Below are 25,005 nucleotides of genomic sequence, written 5' to 3'. Positions count from 1 at the left end.
GATTCCTCATCCAGCCCAAGAGATCCCTTGATTACAGTGGGAGGGTTAAGTTGGTGTTTAACAACACAATCTTACACACAGAGGTACAATCTGGAAAATACCACTGGGTTGAATTAAACATAACCTCCATTTAAGTATGTACAGGATTGCATTCAACGGCAGTCTTTGGCTGGATTGTGGTTTGTGTACTGTGTACAGCTTAATGTGAAACACTTTGAACATTTAAAACACACCAATCTTGTTTCGTTTGCTATTATGTATTTTTCTGTTTTTATACTGTAAACCGCCCTGCGATCCTCAGTTTGTAAATTCAATAAATAAAAAGTAAATACTTCCTATCATAGCATTTTGGAAAAAAGCACCATTTTCCCTGCTCCCTTGAGACAGCTTTTAGATTTATTTTTGAAATGCACAAGGCAAAGGCTCACAAAGTTCCACAGAGTACCTAATTGTCGTTTCACTAATTACTGTTCTGGGACACACAGCAACTGTTTTGCTTATGGGAGTGGCAAGAGCACTATAAACACGAAGACCTTCCTTCAGGAGGAAAAAGGTCGTTCTTGTGACTAAAAACCAGAGAGAAAACATGATCCAGCAAAAGTCTTTCATTTAAGAATGGGAGGCCATGCACCAGTACAGGCTCTTGCCTCCTCTTCCATTTCTTCCCCTTGCAATATTAGATGGCAAAATTATTTTGGAGGCTACTCAGAATATAACTAGATGTCCACACAATGTAAGACGCTTGGATCTGCAGATACCTGGAGGTGGGTGGGTGTTAAACTATTATCAGGGGTCAGTAAACTTCTTCAGCAGGGGCTGGTCCACTGTCCCTCAGACCTTGTGGGGGGCCAGACTATATGGGGGGGGGGAGTGAACAAATTCCTATGCCCCACAAATAACCCAGAGATGCATTGTAAATAAAAGCACACATTCTACTCATGTAAAAACACCAGGCAGGCCCCACAAATAACCCAGAGATGCATTTTAAATAAAAGGACATTCTACTCATGTAAAAACACGCTGATTCCTGGACTGTCCACGGGCCGGATTTCGAAGGTGATTGGACCAACCCCCGGGCCTTAGTTTGCCTACCCATGAACTATTTCTTTGGTGGAAAATAGGTAAGTCCCCACAGATCTGTCACCCGCATGAACAGCTCAGTTAATTACAGTGTGGTGCTGATAATGACGCAGTTGGCGCTGTGGTCTAAACCACTGAGCCACTTGGGCTTGCTGATCAGAAGGTGGGCAGTTCGAGTCCGCGCAACAGAATGAGCTCCCGTTGCTCTGTCCCAGCTCCTGCCAACCTAGCAGTTCGAAAGCATGCCAGTGCAAGTAGATAAATAGGAACCACTGCGGCAGGAAAGGTAAACAGCATTTCTGTGCGCTCTGGCTTCCATCACGGTGTCCCATTGCACCAGAAGCAGTCTAGTCATGCTGGCCAAATGACCCAGAAAGCTGCCTGCGGACAAACGCTGGCTCCCTCGGCCTGAAAGCAAGATGAGCGCCACAACCCCATAGTTACCTTTGACTGGAGTTAACTGTCCAGGGGTCCTTTACCTTTTTTTTTTTTTTTTTAACCTAATGCCAACGTTGCAAGTTCAATCTCTGTATAGGACAGCTGCATATTCCTGAAGTTTAAGGGAGCTGGATTATACGATCCTCAGCGTCCCTTCCTTCTGTGAGTCTAAGACAATGGTAAAGTCCGCATGTCTGAATTGCTTGACTTCTGTCACTGGATTCAAAGGCATGCAAAGGAACTGGCAATAGTTGTTCCAAACCCAGTGCAGGCTGTCAGCCACATGGCACAAGTTTCCTGCATTTGTGATTCCCTTAACATGTGAATTTGCTGGGAGACTGAAAGTCTTGTATGCTATCAGCTCAGCCAGTCCAGTGGTACCTCGGGTTAAGAACTTAATTCATTCTGGAGGTCTGTTCTTAACCTGAAACTGTTCTTAACCTGAAGCACCACTTTAGCTAATGGGGCCTCCTGCTGCTGCCGCGCCGCCGCAGCACGATTTCTGTTCTCATCCTGAAGCAAAGTTCTTTTTTTTAGAAAATAATATTTATTGCTTTTAAACCTTACAAACAAGAAGAAAAAGAAAAGGAGAAAAAAGAAGAAAAAACAAAAGAAAGAAAAAAACAATACAATACAATATATAAACAATACACCACACATTAACGCATTAAACTAAACAAAACAGAACAAAAACAATTTATTTATTTTTTATTTTTTAAAAATAATATTTTATTAAGTTTTACAGAAAAAAAGATTAACAAGCCAACATAAATCAACAAAAATCACAAAGGAAACAAAAGGAAGAAAACATAAAAAAGAAAATTTAGCATAAAAAAACCTCTCTTTCAAATTTATAACCTTCAAGACCTTATTTCCCTTACTTCCACCCGCCTTCCTTTCTTGTATTCCATTTAAAAATTAATTCAGCAAGATCATTCATCCTTTATCCCTCCCTTTATACTCTTATTTATCTTAATCACTAGAACCCCTTCGTTTCATTTTCAATGTCCTCAGCATTCATATATTTTACAATGCTTTTGTAGATAGACTTTAAACTTCTTCCAATCCTCTTCCACCTGCTCTTCTCCTTGATCTCGGATTCTGTCGGCCATTTCTGCCAGTTCCATGTAGTCTATTACTTGCATCTGCCATTCTTCCAAGGTGGGTAGATCTTGTGTCTTCCAGTGCTTTGCGATGAGTATTCTTGCTGCTGCTGTAGCATACATAAAAAAAATTCTGTCCTTCTTTAACACCAATTGGCCGACCATACCCAGGAGAAAGGCCTCTGGTTTCTTCAAGAAGGTATACTTAAATACCTTTTTCAGTTCATTATAAATCATTTCCCAGTACGCCTTAATCCTTGGGCACGTCCACCAAAGGTGAAAGAATGTTCCTTCAGTTTCTTTACATTTCCAAGAACAAAAACAATTTAAAAACATACATCATACCATTTCAATGCCTTATTTTTCATTCCCTTGTTTCATCAACTTCCTCTCACCTCCCTTTTTGTATTCCACTTCTATTAATTGTTTCAGCAATTCCTTTCCACCTTTCACTATTTTCTGTCATATAAATATCTTAACTTATTTTAACCTTATTTTCCATTAATACTATAATACTTATTTATGCTTAACTTCTTATAACACTTCTACTAAGGCCATATAATTTCATTCCAACATTTTTCTAACACTCATTAATTTTACCATATTTCTATAAATAAACTTTAAACTTTTTCCAATCTTCTTCCACCGTCTCTTCTCCCTGGTCTCGGATTCTTCCGGGTTAGCGCCTCCGGCAATGGCGGAATTCCATTCTGAAGCAAAGTTCTTAACCCAAGGTAATATTTCTGGGTTAGCAGAGCCTGTAACCTGAAGCGTCTGTAATCCGAGGTACCACTGTACTAGCGTAAAAGGAGGGAGGGGAGTCGGGAAGAAAGGGGACGACTAAAAGAATGCATGGCATGAGATTGTGTGCTATTGGGTTCCAGAGAGAAAAGGGGGTTTAACGGTGAATGTTGGGCTGAAATATTTTGCAATGTGGCCCCGGTGACGAAGAAAGGAGAAGCACGAAAGCCCCAGCTTGCAGCAATCTTTTGTCAATTTATAAGGCCATCGTGACGTCACTTTCTTATCTCCTAAAACTGTTGCAGATTAAACATCTGCATTTCCTTAAAACGTTTTCCATTCAAACCTGTATTTACTTAGCATCTTTCAGCTCAAGATAAAATGCACCTGCGGAACACAGAGGCCTAACAAACCATATTTATGTGCTTTTAATTTTTTTTAATTGAATATGCATTTAATTGAACCAAAGGTCTGGACCTCAGGACTCTCAGCAAACCATATTCCTTCTCACCAGACCACATTCCGCACTGGCTCTGCTCCTTGACCTCCTCAAGTTCTTTTGCCTGGCTGGAATATTATTATTAATAAGGACCGCCTCTTTCCATATGAACCTACCCGGACCCTGAGATCATCTTCTGAGGCCCTCCTTCGTGTGCCTCCTCCTTGAGAGGTCCAGAGGGTGGCAGCACGAGAACAGGCCTTCTCTGTAGTGGCTCCCCATCTGTGGAATGCTCTGCCCAGGGAAAATCGCTTGGCGCCTTCATTACACACCTTTAGGCAGCAGGCAAAAACGTTCCTTTTTAACCAGGCCTTTGGCTTATTCAATTTACACCCTATACCATTTTAAAATGTGTGGGGTTTTTTGTGGGAGGGGGTATTGAGTTGCTCTTTTAATTTTCATTAGGTATTTTGTGGTTTTATATCTTGATTTTACTCTGTGAACCACCCTGAGACGCCCAGGTATAGGGCGCTATATAAATTCAATAAATAATAATAATACTTCATGTCTCAACTTTTTCCCTGATGCGACTCAAGGTAGCTTACAATCAGAACTGCTCAAAGCTCAAAACAACAATCATTTTTTTAAAAAGCACAATTAAACACTGACAAAACTAAAGTTATATACATACAGTCATAGCTCAGGTTGAAGTAGCTTTGGGATAAGTATTTTCAGGTTGCGCACTGCGGAGCACGTTACTTCCGGGTTTCGCCGCTCGCACATGCGCAGATGGTCAAAATGACATCATGCGCAGAAGCAGCGAATTGCGACCCGCGCACCTGCAGATTGCATTCACTTCTGGATGCGAACGGGACTCCGGAACATATCCCATTCACATCCAGAGGTACCACCGCACCGTATATGAAATCTATTAAAACCACTCCAATAATTTCCATAAATAAGTGTGTGTTTGTACTGTGACAATGCCCCCTTGCTCACCTGCTCAAAGAGATGTGCTTGTTTGTGCGCATATATAGAGGCCCCTGGCTTTTGCATGGCTCGAACATGACATACATTAGAAAGGTGAGGATCATGCCTATTGCACCACTCACATTTTCATCCTGGCCCAAATCATCCCTGCCATGTGGGCCCCAGAAAAGTGTGACCCTCGGGTTGAAAAAAGTTCGCTATCCCAGCTTTTCGGACACCATGCAGCCTGCCCAGCAAGGGGAGGGGATATAATCTTTTTTGGGGAGGTATCACGTTTTTAAAAAACAAAACACCTTGTGACTCATTCAAGGTTATACATACATTCAGTCGGTGACAGGACTCACAAGGGACCTCCCCAGGCCACCATGTGACAAATCCAATGTCACACGAACACAGCCGTCCTTATCTTTACACCAGCCCAGTTACTCACACAGAACTGCTTGCTCAAATATTTTCAGGGTCAGGAAATTCAACATAAAATTTCAGCTTTTCCAGAACAACTGAAAGGTGAACAAGGAAGGCACGTACAACCACAGGAACGCACCTTCGTATTTCCACGACCAAATTACATTTTCAGAAATATTGTAAGGTGCAAGACTCCAGTCTGTCATATGTTTGGATGATCCCCCAAAGAGACTCTTTGTACATGGAAAGCTAGCATCTCATGGGAACGGGTTCTAATCTAGCCTTTTCCTTGATTTGTTAACTTTCCACAGAGTTTTAAGTGAAGGCAAACTTTTAAAGATACAAGACCTTTACTTTGCAATCTGAAGTCAGATAAATCCCTGGCAGGCTGTAAAACATGATATTTCTGAATATGCAATTCAGTTCAGGATTTAGGCAAACAAAAGAGTATGGCTCATCATGAAACATATATTCCTGGCTGAAGACTAATGTATTTATTTATTTTATGGCCTGCTCTAAATTGCTCAGGGTTTTTCTAAATTAATGTGTCGCATTAAAATGTTTTAAAATAAAAAATGGAAAACAATCGCTTCCAAAAGACCCACTGTTGAACAGATGTCTAAAGACAGGATTATCCAATATCAAACTCTTTCCAAACCTCCTCTTGGTGCCTTTCCAACTCCTTCTAAAAACCTCCAAAAGGGATTCCATGAACACCTTAAATTTCAAAACATCTCTTAAAATTAACAAATTCACTTTAATGTTTATATTTATAACTACTCTGGGACCTTAGGGTACAAGGCAGGTAAATAATAATATTTATAATAAATAATTCAAAGTTACTTTTCTTCCTTTTCTTCAAATTTTGGCTGCCTTCCTTCCTCTTTCTGTTGGCAGTCCTTTACATTTTTAAAAATACTATTAGCGTAACCCCACCCCCTGCACACTCAATCTTAACCCCTTAATGTCTAGCACCTACCTGTTCACAGTCTCTCTTGGGGGGGGGGGCAGAACCTCCTCTAAGTTTATGTGTATTTGCAAAGGAAGATTTTAATTCCAAGGGTAACGAAGGTCATCAGAGAAATGTGTGCCTTTTCTGATAATAAATTGATTTACTTTCTCTCCCCATCTTGATCACACACACAGGTTGAAATCCCACTTGCAATATGATTGTAGTTGTCCTTGGTCTTACTCATCGAAAACCTCTAAAGTTCAAAGGAAGCTTGAAATATGCAAAAAAGTCACATGCTACACTGAACAACACTTCAGTGCCTGCAAAGGTATTGCTCAAGACTATCCTGTCTGCAAGGCTCAACCGGACAACTAAAAACAAGAAGCTACAGACTCACCTGTATTCAGGCAAACTGACTCTTAACTTTCCACATATACTGCATATACTGATCATACTGCAGCCCCTCACCTTAGGGTTGGTGACTTTGTTTGTTTTAGAAATTAGGCAAATTTGCCATCACAACTATAACCACTTTCAGAAGATAAGAGTTCTACTACATTCCCAAATACAGACATCAGGTGTAGACACAAACAGGACACTAAACTTTACTTTAAACACCATGCTATTTTATAGGAAAGCTGACGTCAGGGAACAATCCGGGCAAAGATAAACGTTGATTTTAATGGAAGAGTTAAGCAAGAAGAAATCCTTGCCATAGCTCATATGAAAACCAAATACCGAAAGAGCTCTCTTGCACAGAAAATCCACCTAAAGTTTGTTTCAATGGGACCTTTAGCAAGTGACTGTTCAAACCAAGGGTTTTCCAATCAAGGTTATTTTACTTTATTGTCATGACCCAAACAATCTTGGCAAAATATTCATGAGACAATGCCTCTAGTGCATGGGTAGGCAAACTAAGGCCCGGGGGCCGGATCCGGCCCAATCGCCTTCTAAGGCCAGCCCGCGGACAGTCCAGGAATCAGCGTGTTTTTACATAAGTAGAACGTGTGCTTTTATTTAAAATGCATCTCTGGGTTATCTGTGGGGCATAGGAATTCATTCATTCCCCCCAAAAAATATAGTCTGGCCCCCTACAAGGTCTGAGGGACAGTGGACCGGCCCCCTGCTGAAAAAGTTTGCTGACCCCTGCTCTAATGGAAACTCCGCAAAGCCCCCCTATGCCAAACCACACACTTTGAAAATATCTTAACATTTGAACAGCAACGAACATTATGTGATCTTAGCAGATTCTTTCAGCATTGTTTGCGATTACTTTTAAGCTGCAAGAGAAAAGGGGGTGACATCTGGACAACATTAGGAAGTGGACAGAAGACAAAAGAGGAAATGGACCAAAATGAAATAAACCCTCCATCTCTCCCCTAAGGCTGTGCTGCCATGGCAGCCCTCCTGAAACCCCTGCAGTGAGTGGCCCGTCTCAATCCCCTCTCCCTGGAAGCCCATGCCGAGTTTTTCCAAAGGGAAATTCCTGATCTCTCTCTACAAGAACCACATGCCCTTGTTGCAAAACAAACTTGCAGCGGACTTGCTGCCCCGCTTAGCTCGCAGATGCGCTCCGTGGGCCAAGCCAAAAAAATAAAAAAATGCCCTCCCGGTTTACTGACCTCAATGCACAAAGGCAAGAGAGGGGGAGCGAGCGCAAGGCGAAAAAGCGCACAAAAGGAAGCCGCTCACCTCCGCTCCAGGATTGCATCCTGGCTTAAAAGGGAAACGGCCACTCACTCCTCGCTCTGCAATCAAACATCCTAACAGCGGCAAAGATCCCTTCCCCAGTTTTTTGTCGTTTGCGCATTGCATCCATAGGATTCACCTATGGAGGTGTTTCTGGGGGGAAGAGAAGGTTCAAGGAAGCAATTCTTCCAACTTTGCCTCTTTGGGGCGCACTCGGAAAAATGAAACACAGCTCACCTAGGGGTACGCACCAACACAAGGATTAAAACATTTTAAAGGCTGGAATCCTCTGCATTCTTACTTGAAAGTAAACCCCTTTGAACTCGGCGGGGTTAATGCCGGGTGCAACCCAGGCAATCACTTTCTCTTTTTTAATCCATTTATTTATTTGGTTTTTCAAATTAAAGTTTTACAATCACATATCCATCATAAAAACAAGATTCCATAGAATCTCCTGGACTTCCCTCCTCCTCTTTGTGGGTCTTATTATTAGTCATTTCCTCCTGCATCTTTTATAATAACCCAAATCTTTTACATCTCCATTACATCCAAAATTCGCCATTAAACTACATTTTTTATCGGGCGATTACTTTCTATGGATCCACAGCAAGGTGCTTTATTATTCCTGTTACTTTCAAGGCGGAAGTTAAGCGTCCTTCCGTCCCAAGCGCTTCACTCGGATCGCACACCTGAATTTTTTTTAAATTCGAGATTAGCAACAACAAACCGCCAAAGCCGCTCTTTCTCCCGTCCCCCCAACAATGTGCCGTTTCCTTCACCTCTCCAAACCCCGCAGAAGAACCAAATTACACATTTACAGTTGGGTTTCCTCGGACGTAAATCGCAAACACGCCCCCCACCCCCCCCAGGTAAGCGCGGAGGGGATCACAGCCTTTGCTAGGAAGTCATCCCTGGCGGCGAGGCTGGCTTCCCACGTAGCAACGCGCGCAACAGGATCGGCCCCGCAGGAGCCGTGCGCTCACCTCGGGGAAGAAGTTCTCCATCGCTGCGGCAACTCGAGGGCGCCCGGCCGGGAGAGAGGCCGCTTCAGCGGGCTACCACGTGCCGCCACGGGGCCGATGGCCGTTCCCGGCGGGGCGGCGGAGCTGCGGCTCAGCGTCACGCCCTTCCTCCCCGCGCTGCCATCCCTCAGCCTCCCGGCGCTGCCCTCCGGCCCAGGGGCCACCAGCACACGCATCCAGACGCGCGCCACGAGGAGCCTTTTGTCTCAAAGCCTTCGCGAGGAACCCCGGCCGTGCCACATGGCTCCTGCTCGCACCGGAGCCGATCTCCTCCCTACTAAATCCACCAGGGGGATCTCAATCGGCGGACTTAGGAATTGGGGGGGGGGAGCACGTCGCTGCTCTCTCTCCCGAACGAATCCGGCTGCTCCAGAGCGCAGCGCGGCCAGGGAAAGGTGCGCGCAAAACGGACACGAGCGCACACCTAGAGAGCGCAGAGAGTTAGGCTTCCTGGCGGCGGTTCTAAGGGACCTCTCGGGCGACGACCGTGTTGCACACACTCCGCCGCCTGAGATTAGCAAATCCCCGCCCTGGAGAGCGAGCGACCCAGCCAATCCCAGGCGAGCGCCTCTTTGGAATCTGGACCCGGGAGGGCGCGCGAGCTGCCTCTTTCTCTCTCTCGCCTTCTGTTTTTTTGGCTGCTGCAGAGGCTCTGATTTCCAAAAGACTTCCTGACTGTGTCGCACTTTCTGCAGAGGCGCGATGGTGGGCTGGCTCTCGCAGGCAACCCCCCCCCCCCCGCGCTCGCTCCTCTACCTGCCACGCTTCGTTTCAGAATTCCTGCGCACGACCTGGAAGGAGATACGAACTTCTGCACTCTCTTCGCAGCCAGTGTAGATACTCAGGAGAGTGTGGGTCAGTCTCCTCGTTAGTGGAAGGAAGACTGCCTAGCAAGGGCAGCCAACCCACACTTATAATCATATATCATATAATCAGAGAGTTGGAAGGGACCCCAAGAGTAATCTGTCCCATACGGGGATCGAACCTGCAACCTTGGCGTTATCAGCACCGTGCTCTAATCAGCTGAGCTATCCAGTCCCTTTTTATAGGTAAAGGGACCCCTGACCATTAGGTCCAGTTGCGGACGACTCTGGGGTTGCGGCACTCATCTCGCTTTATTGGCTGAGGGAGCCGCCGTACAGCTTCTGGGTCATGTGGCCAGCATGACTAAGCCACTTCTGGGGAACCAGAGCAGCACCCGGAAACGTTTACCTTCCCGCTAGAGTGGTACCTATTTATCTACTTGCACTTTGACGTGCTTTTGAACTGCTAGGTTGGCAGGAGCAAGGACCAAGCAACGGGAGCTCAACCCGTCGCGGGGATTTGAACCGTCGACCTTCTGATTGGCAAGTCCTAGGCTCTGTGGTTTAACCCACAGTGCCACCCGCATCCCAATTTTATAGGCGCCCGTTACAGCACTTTTGGAGCCTGTTTTCATTTAGTAAATGTAAAAAAGGTAAAGGACCCCATGGCGGTTAAGTCCAGTCAAAGGCAACTATAGGTTTGCAGCACTCATTTCGCTTTCAGGCCAGAGCAGCGCAGGGTGGGGCTAGCCGGCCTGCAGGGGCTGGGCTAGCTGCCGGCACAGCAATTGTTCCTAGCGACCTGCTGCCCACGCAGCGAGCGTCCGGGGGCGCCGCCCGTGCAGTGAGGGTGGTGGTGGCGCAGTGATGTCACCTGCCCTCACGGCTGACATCTGGTGCACACCGCACCCCCCCCCCGCACCTGCTTTCCTCCTCCAGTGCATGTGGCCAGCATGACTAAACAGCTTTTGGCGCAACAGAACACCATGATGGAAACCAGAGCGCACGGAAATGCCTTTTACCTTCCCGCCACAGCGGTACCTATTTATCTACTTGCACTTTTTGGCATGCTTTTGAACTGCTATGTTGGCAAAAGCTAGGACAGAGCAACGGGAGCTCACCCCATCACGGGAATTCGAACCGCCAAGCTTCCAATCGGCAAGCCCAAGAGGCTAAGTGGTTTAGAGCAGGGATGTCTAACAGGTCGATCGCAATCTACTGGTAGATCCCTGCAAGGTTTTGGTAGATCCCTTTCCTTAGCATTGCTAAAACTGACTCCTGCCCCGCCCCTGCCCCCTCGCCCCACCCTCCATTGTTGTTTGATCTCTGGAAGGCAAGACAGAGCTTTCTCTGTGCTGCTGTTTTCATCCATAGTGATCTTTTTGTGAGTGGCTTTTCCCCTATGTCCCTTGTCTTTAACTCCCCAAAAAGTCTACCCCCCAATAATACTTTTTTCTGAACCCAAAAAAAGCTCAAGAACTTTGTGCTGAGCCCCTAAAAAACAGGGCTTTCCTTCCGAAAAAAAGCTCAACACTGAGATCACTGCCGGTTTTTTATTCTAAAAGTAGATTGCAGTCTCTTAAGAGACCCTGGTTTAGAGCACAGCACCACTTGCATCCCATTTAGTAGCATTTCATTTAGTAGCATGCGGGGGGGAGGGGGGGAGAGAGAAATGACCTTTTTTGTAAACCAGGTAGGAGAAAGCCTTGCCAATTTAGGAGACGCTCCTTTTCTTTGCTGCTCCCTCCTCTTTGCCCTCCAGTGAAAGAGACCGTGCTTTTTCCTTCCACCTTTTCCATTTTACTACAGAACAGAGGTGAGGTGATTAAACGAAACCGTGACAGAGCAGCCAGCTAGCTGTGGCATTGCTTCCTGGCAAAATTGGCATGGCATGCAGCCCAGTTTTGGAAGGCAGGAAAGTGCCTAACCACCTGCAGCTGGTGTGGCAAAGTTTTAAGCATGAATAGTCTAACATGTGAACAGTGGGGGTTCTTTTTTAATGAAATGTGGGCAATTCCCAAAGGATAATTAAATTGCTTTAAGATCCCAAGTGTGATTTTTGTCCTCGTTGTTCTATTGAATAATGGCTGGTGTCCCCTGTTGTTCTGCTTCTCTGAGATAGCAAGAGCCAAAACAGAAAGAAAACCTGGAAGAGGCTTAGTAGTGCACCTTCTTAGGCTATTATCTTATGAGCACCACTTAGGAGGAAGCCATGCTGAAGCCAGCGGTGCTCTGGCGACCATCTGCATCAGGCTGTAATTTTTCTAATTACTGCAAACCAAGATACCACACAGGTTCACAAAGTTCAGTCGAGAGATGCTTATTCTGGATGAAGCAAAAGCACAGCAAGGTTCCAATAAAGCACACACTGATTCATCCTGCCTCAGGTTTTGCAATGTATTGAGCCACAGAGTTTGGGGAATTTTTGTCAGAGGTCAGGGAATAAAGCACAGTCAACAGCAGTCACGCCAGTCTCATTTACCACAAATGACTCTGGTCCAGTCGTCCAGCCAGTTATTTGAAGTAGTTTGAATGTCGCAGTCTCGGAAGTCATCGTTCTGGACTGTAAATTACCACAACCCCAACAAGATTCCTAGGAACCTCTTGGTCTTCCATCATCCCTTTTGTGGGTCCTATTATTAATCATTTTTTAATGATTAATTATGCATCTTTTATGATACTCCAAATCATTTTCCTCTTTCATTATGTCCAGAACTCAACCTTAACTGTTTACAATGGTCTTTAAGATAAGTTATAAATTTCCCCCATTCCTTATTAAAATTTTGGTCTTCCTGATTTCTGACTCTTCCAGTCATTTTAGCCATTTCAGCATAGTCCATTAACTTTATCTGCCATTCTTCTCTGGTAGGGACTTTATCTTCTTTCCATCTCTGGGCCAATAACATCTGTGCCGCTGTAAATAGTCTTTTCTGTTCCTTTGGGATTTTGGCACCTGGTGTCAGCTTTGTCCAGCCCATTGAAGCCAGCTAGCCATGCCTCTGGGTCTGAAGAACCCACTTGGACTACTGCAATGCGCTCTATATGGGGCTACCTTTGAAGGTGACCCGGAAACTAAAATAAATCCAGAATGTGGCAGCTAGACTGGTGACTGGGAATGGCCACTGAAAGCACATAACACAGGTCTTGAAAGACCTACATTGGCTCCCAGGACGTTTCCGAGCACAGTTCAAAGTGTTGGTGCTGACCTTTAAAGCCCTAAACGGCCTCGGTCCTGTATACCTGAAGGAGCGTCTCCACCCCCATCGTTCAGCCCAGACACTTAGGTCCCACTCCGAGGGCCTTTTGGCGGTTTCCTCACTGCGAGAAATGAGGTTACAGGGAACCAGGCAGAGGCCTTCTCGGTAGTGGTGCCTGCCCTGTGGAACGCCCTCCCATCAGATGTTAAGCAAATAAACAACTGTCTGACTTTTAGAAGACACCTGAAGGCAGCCCTGTTTAGGGAAGTTTTTTATGTTTGATGTTTTATCGTGTTTTTAATATTCTGTTGGGAACTGCCCAGAGTGGTTGGGGAAACCAAGCCAGATGGACGGGGGGTATAAATAATAAATAATAAGGAGGAGGAGGAGGCCCCAGTATAAAAATTGCTGGAAAAGTCAAATCCATTTATGCTGCTCTCACATAATTTGGTGAGCTGATTTAGGCTGCAGCTTTTTGTCAGAGGTGACGAGAGTTAAAACCTCCTTGGAAGGGAGACCATCTGCCCTGAAAGTCTCCTTTTTTATCCTACATATGTATGGATCGGCTGTGGTTATTCAGTAAGAAGGGAAAGACATTCTGGACACCGAAACTCACAACCAGTCCCCCCGCCATGTGTATGTATGTCCTTACCCTCACAAGGTCATGTGTGTGCGACTGGTTCAAGGTCACTGTGAACTGCTTAGCTGAGTGGAGATTTGACCTTGAATCTCCTTGATCCTGGTGCGACATCTTGCAGAGCCTAACACTCATTTTTATTACAGTGGTGCCTTGGGTTACATACGCTTCAGGTTACACACTCCGCTAACCCAGAAATAGTGCTTCAGAAATAGGTTAAGAACTTTGCTTCAGGATAAGAACAGAAATCGGGCTCCGGCGGCGCGGCAGCAGCAGGAGGCCCCATTAGTTAAAGTGGTGCTTCAGGTTAAGAACAGTTTCAGGTTAAGAACGGACCTCCAGAACAAATTAAGTACTTAACCTGAGGTACCACTGTACTGAACAACTTGGTAGACTATTGCCCAATAGTTCATCATCTTTTCCCAAGTAGAAGAATTAGAGATGTGCAACCCGGTCTTCTTCATTTTACTTGGGAAAAGACAGTGCAAGAACCACTGAAAGCAGTGGCATTTAGTTCTAAATAATGTGTATGCAGTTTTAGCTGCGCATTGTCATGCCAGGTTGCTCAGGAAGACAGTTTGAGCATATTACACTGATCATGGTCCGACTGTATTGGCTACTGATTAGTTTCTGAGCCCACTTCAAAGTGCTGGTTTTGACCTAAAGGTAAAGGTAAAGGTACCCCTGCCCGTACGGGCCAGTCTTGCCAGACTCTAGGGTTGTGCGCTCATCTCACTCTATAGGCCGGGAGCCAGCGCTGTCCGCAGACACTTCCGGGTCACGTGGCCAGCGTGACAAGCTGCATCTGGCGAGCCAGCGCAGCACATGGAACGCCGTTTACCTTCCCACTGGTAAGCGGTCCCTATTTATCTACTTGCTCCCAGAGGCGCTTTCAAACTGCTAGGTTGGCAGGCGCTGGGACCGAGCAGCGGGAGCGCACCCCGCCGCGGGGATTTGAACCGCCGACCATGCGATCGGCAAGTCCTAGGCGCTGAGGTTTTACCCACAGCGCCACATAAAGCCTTAAATGGCTCAGGACCGAAATACCTCAAGGACAGCCTCTTTCCATATGAACCTACCTGGACCCTCAGATCATCTTCTGAGGCCCTTCTTTGTGTGCCTCCTCCTCAAGAGGTCCAGAGGGTGGCAACACGAGAACGGGGCCTTCTCTGCAGTGGCTCCTCCGTCTGAGGAATGCTCTCCCCAGGGAAGTTCACCTGGCACCTTCATTACACACCTTTAGGTGCCAGCAAAAACGTTCCTCTTTAACCTTTGGTTGACCTGATCAACATCCCATACCCTTTTAAAATGTTTTGTTGTGGGGGGGGCTTGTTGTTTTTATTTTTATTATGTATTTTGTGGTTTTATATCTTGATTTTATTCTGTGAGCTACCCTAAGACTTCCCGGGTATAGAGACTTCCGGGTTAGCGCGATCGGCTAATGGCGGATTCCCTCCGAGCTCCGGAGGGAATCTGCTCAGCGGGGGCTGGGTCTTGCCGTGCCGGCGACACGGGGACCCTCAAAAACCTCGGGCGCGAATGACCGGGGACGTGGTGACTCGGCGGGCACCGCTAGCGCCCTCCCGACCCGCGAAGGAGCCTTTTTAAAGGCTACGGAACGGGTGCCGGGGAGCGGCGTGGTGCTGTGAGTCCTCTGCTTCCCCCGCTGAGTGAAGCCGCATGCCATTTGCCGGACAGCGCTGACTTCTTCCGTCTAAAATTCGGACTTAAATTTAAGAGCAACAACCCGTGAGTAATCTGGAACCGAACTTTTGAAATTATTTATATTTGGATTTGGTACGAGCGGGGGTAGGTGAAAAGAGGAAGTCCGCCTCACCCCCATTGTAAACAGCTTAACAGCAAAGATCTGTCAACTAAGGTTGTGAGAAGAGTCGTCGCTCATTTTTTAGTGATCGGATAAAAGATATTAACTCCACGGATTTTAAAAGATTAAGTTATTGTGCTGGAGGGCAAGAGTTTAGATATTTGGATTAAGTACCACTTTTCTAAAGACTGGGAGTAATTTGTGAAAGAGCCTGCGGTGGACTTACAAGCCTTTGACAGCTGTCAGATTAGCTGTCAAGGTCTGGGAATAACTGAAAGTTTTAACTCTTAGCCGATGATCTGGATATAAAGTAACTTAAAGTAAAGGAAAATTGATACAAATAACATTGACTTTTGGGTCGAAAGTGAAAGGAATACTAAGTAACAAGAATCCCTCTAGAGGGGATCTACGGACATTACAAGATGGAAATATGTCGGGAAATGCGAGCAGAGCTGCAAGAGCTGGTTGTTCTCATGAGAAAGCTGCAAGAGACGTATGAGCAAGGTCATGTTTGGTCTACAAGCCCTTTAAAGCTGAAACCAAAAGAGAATATAATCACTGAGAAGGAAAAGGGCCTGATACTCAAAACACCGGCAGCTGGACAAGAAAGGAAACTAAAGAAAGAAGAGGAGGAAAAGACATTTGTCAAACAAGGGACGGCTGAAGGGATACAGAAGGTAAATGAGAGCCGAGGACTTATCAAGATGACTTCAAACCCGACCAGAGTGAAAGCTGGACTAGCTGGGATGTATGAACTTAAGAAACAAAGACAGAGTTTCACACTTAAACAACTTGACTTGGCTGAAAAAATTATTGACAGTATTGGGAAAGTACTTTTTCGAGTTTGGGTATTTAATATAAAAGATTTTCAAAAAAGCCGGCTGAGAGGGACTGAAGGGGACCTGAGAGCCTCGGACGTTAGGGCACCGGGTTAAAAAGATAGACTTATGGACCTAGGTTTGGGGTGAAAACTGGGGATGGAAAAGGAGGGTTTGGGAGCCCGAAGGGGATCTAATTTTCACTATGCAGTGTAAAAATTCTTTTTTCCTTTTTTATCTTATTCTTTAGTAATAAAATGGGGAATTCGTGGACGGGAACTAGGGACAACCTTAGGAAAAATATTTTTATTTTTATTCTATATTCTTTCTGCTCTTCTATCCTGTTTATATATGAACAAGATATATAGTTTAAGTGTCTCTGATTAGATTAAAGCAAATACAATATTGAAATAATGGTTAAAACAAGTGATGATATTAAGGATAAATCTTGCTGAACAAATATGGGAAATGGAATACAAGAAGGGGAGGCGTGGGGAAGTCTAGAAAAGAAGTTACTGAAAATGGGAATTAAAAGGTGGAATTTTTCTTTTTTTTCTATTTCTGTAATTTTTCGTTATGTATGCATCTTTGTTATTTGTATTTTTCAAAAATGATAATAAATATTATTTAAAAAAAAAAAAAAATAAGACTTCCCGGGTATAGGGCGGTATATAAATTCAATTAATAATGATAATAATGATAATGTCTTTAAACTTTTATAAATTTCATGAAAGATGAAAATTGTGAGGAAGGGGGTTGCTTGCAGCCGCAAATGACTATGTTTCTATGGACCCTATTCTGCACCTACTCATTAGCACGCTTCATCATGGTTTCAGAAATGTCAAGGTGCAACATAAGGCGTGGTAATGAAAATAGATTCAAAGGCTGAGCTATGCCACTTTAAACACTTTAAACACATCTCTGAAATGAATGAGTACTCTATGCTCGGTGCAGATAAGGGTGTCTCAAGTCAAACCCTCTAAGTATTTTCTTAAAAGGGTGCGGCTCCATAGAAACGCAGCACGAAGGAGTGGATTTGAAAGAATTACAAAATGGTTTAAGGAACACTTTAAGGCTTAGTCTTCCTGAAGTTGCTTCTTAGGATGAACTTGTATAATATGAGCAATTGGATAAGCCCATATGAAATTACATTTACGGATGATACAAGTCAAGACTCGTGCAAAGCATTATCCCTTTTTTTGGTGGCAAAGGTCAACCACATGGAGCAAGAGAACCCATTGCTGGATTAATAAGGTACAGTCCTTTCTCCTGCCCCACATCTATGCATAAAATATATTCCCTTACATTTCAGCTTATTAATCCAAAGCAGCTCTACAAAAAATGTGTTTACTACACAACAACCAGGGTTCACCGTTTTCTACCAGATCAGAGTAAAAAATGAGACAATGTAAAAACATCCTGAGTTCGATTTTACAGTTGGCTGTAAAATAGGAAGCTGCACTATTTGTTGTTGTTGTTTAGTTGTTTAGTCGTGTCCGACTCTTCGTGACCCCGTGGACCAGAGCACGCCAGGCTCTCCTGTCTTCCACTGCCTCCCGCAGTTTGGTCAAACTCACGTTGGTAGCTTCGAGAACACTGTCCAACCACCTCGTCCTCTGTCGTCCCCTTCTCCTTGTGCCCTCCATCTTTCCCAACATCAGGGGCTTTTCCAGGGAGTCTTCTCTTCTCATGAGGTGGCCAAAGTATTGGAGCCTCAGCGTCAGGATCTGACCTTCCAGTGAGCACTCAGGGCTGATTTCCTTAAGAATGGATAGGTTTGATCTTCTTGCAGTCCATGGGACTCTCAAGAGTCTCCTCCAGCACCATAATTCAAAAGCATCAATTCTTCGGCGATCAGCCTTCTTTCACTTCCATACATCACTACTGGGAAAACCATAGCTTTAACTATACAGACCTTTGTTGGCAAGGTGATGTCTCTGCTTTTTAAGATGCTGTCTAGGTTAAGCTGCACTATACATACCACTATATCCTTTCCAAAACACAGATGCTCGGTTTTCTATTTATCCAGTGTTTTATTGAGAGTTTTGCCTAGTTAACCAGCAGAAGGAGAAGGCAGACTTATGAGATGGTGGTAGAGTGGACAGTGAATACCATTGCTGAATGCTCCCCATCATGTAAAAACAGTTAATTGCAATAAATACATGTAAGTTGTTTATTTAAAAAACCAAACCCAAAACCAAACCACAATTGTGCTAATTTTAATGCTTCCAATGAGTTTTCCCACCGTGTTAAAATTTGCAAAAAAGATTCACCACCTGTCATCTGAAATATACAACCCATTTCATCATCTGATTCTGCAGCCATGTCAGGCTTTTTTTTGCCCAGGTTCCCAGTAAAGGTGACAGCATAAGAAGCAGAAGTCCCAGCAAAGGAAGAATGGATGCAAAAAAATATGGAATATGCAGAAATGGTGAAACTTACAGGAAGAATAAGAAATCAAGATAACATTTTACAGTATTATTATTATTAAATGAGCAAATTAAATGAATTTGGATATGCAGAAGATATTAAAAATAAATAAGTTAAGGAACCGCAGAAAGAGGGGGAAGGAAGTCAAACTTTGACATGTTAAATTGATTGTAAAACTAATGAAATGTACAAACTTGAAAAGTAGAAATAAAAACTTTTTTAAAAAAGAAAAGAAAACCAAAGCAAGAAAGATGAGGGTTGTCCCCTCCCCCCAATGTTGTGTATCCTATAATCAGCTGATTCACTAGCATGACAACCATGTTCAAAGCACTTTGTGTACACACTTTGTATAAAAGCACAATTTGATTCCCTCCCCCTCTTCTTTTTTCCTTTCTCCTCCTGTGATAGAACTCCCATTTGGGGACTTCCCTGGCTTTTTTCTGGCCCACGTAAGCCTAGTCTGGCCTAGCCTTGGTGAAGACTTGACGTTTTCATCCCCAAAAAAGTTTTTGATTTGAGTTTCCATTGGAATGAGGCTGTATTTTAATGCTTTAATGTTGTATTTTAATCTTGTCTTTAAGTTTTATTCCAATCAATTTGTTTTTATATTGGGTGTTAGCTGCCCTGAGCCAGGTCTTGGCTGCGGAGGGCGGGGTATAAATAAAATTTATTATTATTATTTATTATTATTATACACAAAACATTAGGGGACATGGGTGGCGCTGTGGGTTAAACCACAGAGCTTAGGACTTGCCGATCAGAAGGTTGGCGGTTCGAATCCCCGTGACAGGGTGAGCTCCCGTTGCTCGGTCCCTGCTCCTGCTAACCTAGCAGTTCGAAAGGGCGTCAAAGTGCAAGTAGATAAATAGGTACCGCTCCGGCGGGAAGGTAAACGGCGTTTCCGTGTGCTGCTCTGGTTCGCCAGAAGCGGCTTTGTCATGCTAGCCACATGACCTGGAAGCTGTACGCCGGCTCCCTCGGCCAATAAAGCGAGATGAGCACCGCAACCCCAGAGTCAGGCACGACTGGACCTTATGGTCAGGGGTCCCTTTACCTTTGCACAAAACATTTATCCACAGAACAACCTGCGAAGTACGCAGGGCTGAGCATTGCCCAACTGGACACCCCCCCCCTCGCTGTGCTTATTCAGCTCTTCTGCCTGAGAAGGCTTTCCCATTCGTTTCATTCAAGAAAGCAGACTTCTCTGTGTGTGCTCTTCACAGGCTTATGCTCTCAATCGCAACGCAGCCGGTGAGTGCATTGCACCATTTGTGGGCTTGGGATTTTTGGGCCGAGTGAATTGCCTGCGGCTAACTGGCGAGCTTCTCTCACAGCGAGACTAAAACTGGGTGGCCCACAGCCAAACTGAACGGCACCACCCAGTGCTCCAAAGGTTGTGTGTGAAGTTATGTAGGGAATCCCCTACGTAGCAACTCTGCAGGGCAGAATGGCCTGTCCAGCCACTGCCCCTTTAAGAAGTCCCAACCCACATTTACAAGAGTGGAAGGCTGCACCTCAGTGGAGAAATGGGTAGGGTGAGGGAGAAATGGGTAGGGTGAGGGAGTGCCACCGCCTCAGACTAATGAGCTCCTGAGCATAAATAGCCTTGAGGCAGCAGGCCAAGGGAGGGGCAGTTTGGTTAGGAGGTGAGCAGAAAGCTGAACACTGAAGTTTTAAAGCATCGTCTGCCAGTGGGGAGGGATGGGGAAAAGGCGTCTCTCTGTACCACCCAGTTTTCGGGGAAGAGGCAACGCCATGGGAGGTTTGGAGGGTGGCAACATGAGAATGATGCTTTTCAGGGGTGGTCCCCTACTTGTGGGATGCTCTCCCTGGAGGGGGGGGGGCACATCTGGTGCTATATTTATCTACCTTTGAGCACCAGGCAAACGCTTCTCTCTTTTCTTGGACATTTGTCCCTTAATTTTCAGGGTGGCATGGTGGTTTTTTCTGTTGTCCTGCCCTCCTTGTTTTGCTGTAACTTTAGCCTTTTTATACATTTTCATTAGTCTTACAATCCATTTAACATTTCAAAGTTTCACTTCCTTCCCCCTCTTTCTGCGGTTCCTTTATTTATTTTTCAATATCTTTTGCATATCCAAATTCATTTAACTTGCTCATTTAATTATCTACTGTAAATATATACAGTGGTACCTCGGGTTACATACGCTTCAGGTTACATACACTTCAAGTTCCAGACTCCGCTAACCCAGAAATAGTACCTCGGGTTAAGAACTTTGCTTCAGGATGAGAACAGAAATTGTGCTCCGGCGGCGCGGCAGTAGCAGGAGGCCCCATTAGCTAAAGTGGTGCTTCAGGTTAAGAACAGTTTCAGGTTAAGAACGGAGCTCCGGAACGAATTAAGTACTTAACCTGAGGTACCTCTGTACTCTTATAAAACTGCAGGTTATACTATAACCCTGCTAAAGATTTTATCTGTTTGCAATTTATCTGTAAATATCCAATAAACCATTTCTATTCTTTTATAAAAAGTTTGTTATCTTTATTTCTCATATCTTATTTCTTTGGTAAGTTTTGCCATTTCGGCATATTCTATAAGTTTTTGTATACAAATCTTGCTTTGGTTTTCTCATGTTTCAATGTGTAGATCAGTCTGCAGCTACTGTCCTAAGTTCTGTGTCTGGTATGAAGTCCCGTCCCCCTTCCCCCTTCTTCCCAATACCAGTCTTATTTCTCCACCCTTTCCACTTCTTTAATTTGCTGTATTTGGTTGTATTCAGGCTTTCATCTTGCTCTTCTCCCTTCTAATTTTCCTTTCAGTCATATCCTGAAGAAGTCCACCACTTGGCAGCACAGTCGGGATAAGACAAATGAAAGTATCCCTTCACACAATATATAATTATCATATGGAATTTTCTCCCATGAAATGTGGCCACTGGCTTAGCTGTCTTTAATAAACGAATCCAGCTAATCCCGAGAGGATGGCCTGTTCAACGATGATCAACCTTGACAACTAAACAGAACCTCCTTCAGAACTTTATCTCTGAATATGCCAGGTGCTGGGGACAAATATTATAGTCCTCTGCATGTATTTCCAGAAGTCCCACAAAGTTCCATAGTGCTTATGCCCAGGTAAGTGGATGTAAGAATGCAGACCTAGCAGTTCTTGTGCTATTTTTAGGAAAAGAGTATAATTCTTAAGATAGTGCGTGGAGATCCCCTGAAAACATTGACTCAGCATCTGCAAAACGATCGGGATTTCCCCATGTGATTTCCTCTCTGGAGTTTGCTGGCCATTACGGATCCACAAATATTATTGAAGCATCGAAAGTACAAAATTATATAAGGTTCTGTGCCCCCCAGCAGAAGTCTGCCTCCCCAATGTCCTACAGTGGTACCTCGGGTTACATACGCTTCAGGTTACATACGCTTTAGGTTACAAACTCTGCTAACCCAGAAATATTACCTCAGGTTAAGAACTTTGCTTCAGGATGAGAACAGAAATCGTGCTCCGGCGGTGCAGCGGCAGCAGGAGGCCCCATTAGCTAAAGTGGTGCTTCAGGTTAAGAACAGTTTCAGGTTAAGTACGGACCTCTGGAACGAATTAAGTACTTAACCTGAGGTACCACTTGTATTAATGGGAAAAAGCTCAACAACTTGGTTTTCCAAGCTCAACTTCAGCTGTCCGCCCCAACAAAAGTCCTGGCGCCACCACTGGTTCCTTGACAAACAAGGAAGAATAAACACTTCACAAGTCGAGGAGAACCCAATTATTTCAGAAATGTTGTGCCAAGGGTGGGCCAGGGAGATATCGGTGGCTTCTTGCCAGCCCCGCTGTAGCAGATCTTTGAGAAAAGGCATCTCCCGTTCCCCAATCTGATTCCAAGCAACAATGGCACGCAGCCTTGGTGCCGACAACAAAGGATAAAGCCTGCCCTGGGAGGAAAGCAAACAACCACAACGACAATTGCAACAGGTGCATTAGCCTCCAGCAAGGCATCACACCCGAGAGCTGTTTGTAACAGGATAGGTGCAAGAACAAAGCAGCAGACCAGCTGGGAAGCAGAAAGAAGAGTCAGACCTGGCAAAGAAGCAGCGATCATGAAAGAAGGAGATAAAAAGCCGTTTTAACTGCACTCACAAATATGTGACATCACCACTTGCACCTACATTCTAAGCCTGCTCATTAAAAATATACTGAATTGATCCTTAGGCTTGGCACCTCAGAAATGTTGCAGTGACACAGTTAAAACAGTTTGGAAAATTCTGTTTTCTTCTCTGAAAAAAAGTGGGGAAGACCCGACTGCCTAAATTGAAGACAGCAGAAAGCTAGCAATGTGATGATTAGTTTCACAAGACTTTATTGTAGTATATGGCACCAGTTGTAAGTTGAAACTATTTATTTTTGACTGCCCACATCATTTCTGGTTTGGCAGCGGGGAAGTTTGGGAGTCAGCCATGTATCTTCTCAGCTGCATGTGTTTAGCCTTGCCAGATGTCACTAGATGCAAACCAGGGCAGGAGAACGTGACCCAGAAACACATGATGGGGAAAGGGTTGATTGTGAACCCTCACATCTGCCAGACGGTCTCATAATAGTGAGCAGTTACGGGCTCGACTCTCCGGGATTATGATCTAGCAATAAAAATCACTGTGGTGTCAACCCCTATTACAGAAAGAGAAAAATGCATAAATAGCAGTGAGATGCCTATTAGATAAATCTTGAAGGTAAGTAAAAGAAATACACACGTATAAGCTGCTTTAGATAAATAGGTCTTGACAGCAGCTTATACGTGTGTATTTCTTTTACTTACCTTCAAGAAAGCTTTGCCATACAAAGGGTGTATTAGGTTTTGTTATACTTTGCACAGAGAAAATAGTACAATTGTTCCGTGATATTGCATGCTTCATTTTGATGCTGTGTTATGTTTAAAACAACTTGACTTATAATCTATCTATCTATCTATCTATCTATCTATCTATCTATCTATCTATCTATATGTGAGGCTGCATTCCTATACACATTTATCTGGAAGCAGCGATGGGAGAGAAATTTGATTTTTAGCAGGTGAGCTGAAACACAGCCTCTCTGAATTTTGCAATGCAGTTCTGCAACCAAACAGTATGTTCAAAATGCATGTATTAGAGGGAAATATGAAAAATGCACATATTATTTAACATAAAATGCATTATAGGAGGGAAATGGGTTACAAAATGTGTATTTTATCCAAAATTGCATTAAAAATGTGTTTATTAGGAGAAATGTGCTTTAAATGTTAATTTTTATTCACCGTATTTTTCGCTCTATAAGACGCACCAAACCACAAGATGCACCTAAACGAGTGAGGCTTGAACTGCTGGAAGAATAAGTACCGTATTTGTTGTTCTATAAGACGCACCAGACCACAAGACCACAAGTTTTCAGAGGAGGAAAACAAGAAAAAAAATATCTGAATCTCAGAAGCCAGAACAGCAAGAGGGATCGTTGTGCAGTGAAAGCAGCAATCCCTCTTGCTGTTCTGGCTTCTAGGACAGCTGCGCAGCCTGCATTCGCTCCATAAGACGAACACACATTTCCCCTTACTTTTTAGGAGGGAAAAAGTGAGTCTTATAGAGCAAAAAAATACGGTATTTATTTTTAAAAAATAAAAACCTGCAAATTGCTACAGAAATGTGGAGAATTCAAGGCTGCAAAAATGAGAACCTGAGAGAATCCCTACCTGGGAACAGGCCCAATTGAACTATATGGAACTTACTTCTGCATCAGCATGCATAGACTTGCACTGTTCATTGCCCTGATTCAGCTAGAGGCGACACGCAAGCTGAAACAGCCTCCTGCTTGCATATGCTGAGCTACGTGTGCAGATCAGACCTGTGTGCATGATTTACTTTTCTATCCCAGCCACTGGAGCTGTGCACACAAAGGCCTTTTAAAAAGCCCGAAACGCCATTAGTCAGCACTGAGCAACGAAGATCTTATTTTAGTCCTTCTAGTAGCACAGCAATAAAACTGCTAGCACATTTGCAAAGCTAAGCAGGGTCCAGTACGGTTTCAAATTGGATGGGAAACTGTGTGTTGAGGTCCTGGTCCCTTGGGATCCCTTCCAAGCCTCCAGCTCTACAATTCCGATTCCCTTTTCCACACCAAACAACCGATTAGCAGAATTTTAGCTTTCAAGAATAAAGAGAGGTCCTGTCATAGCCTGAGATTGGGGAAATATACTCTAACCAGAGCTCTGAAGTCAGAGAGGACTTAGCTGTTGAATCACTACAGGAAGCAATAGGGAGAAAAGCTATCCCATAGAGGTGGAATCCCATGGGACAGCAAGGTCTCAGTTTCTTTCTTTCTTTAAATTTTTATTTATACTTTTCAAGTTTATACATTTCACTATACAATCATTTTGACATTTCAAAACTTGACTTTCTTCCCCCCTCTTTCTGCGGTTCCTTATACAGAGGTACCTCGGGTTACATACGC

The 25,005-nt window shown here is 44.3% G+C and overlaps 1 protein-coding gene across 1 annotated transcript in view; it reads right to left on the bottom strand.

Annotated features, from left to right (window-relative positions):
* MYO10 (myosin X) overlaps positions 1-9,358 on the bottom strand; it is a 189,841-nt gene extending 180,483 nt beyond the window's left edge. The window contains exon 1 of the mRNA XM_081872960.1: positions 8,821-9,358. Coding sequence (XP_081729086.1) covers positions 8,821-8,841 — 21 coding nt within the window. The 5' untranslated portion in view covers positions 8,842-9,358. The remainder of the gene's footprint in view (positions 1-8,820) is intronic.
* Between the last annotated feature and the right edge of the window lie 15,647 nt (positions 9,359-25,005).

Source organism: Podarcis erhardii (genome assembly GCF_964252035.2).
Source record: "Podarcis erhardii genome assembly, chromosome: 8".
Classification (NCBI taxonomy): Eukaryota; Metazoa; Chordata; class Lepidosauria; order Squamata; family Lacertidae; genus Podarcis; species Podarcis erhardii.
This window is presented reverse-complemented; position numbering and strand designations above follow the sequence as displayed.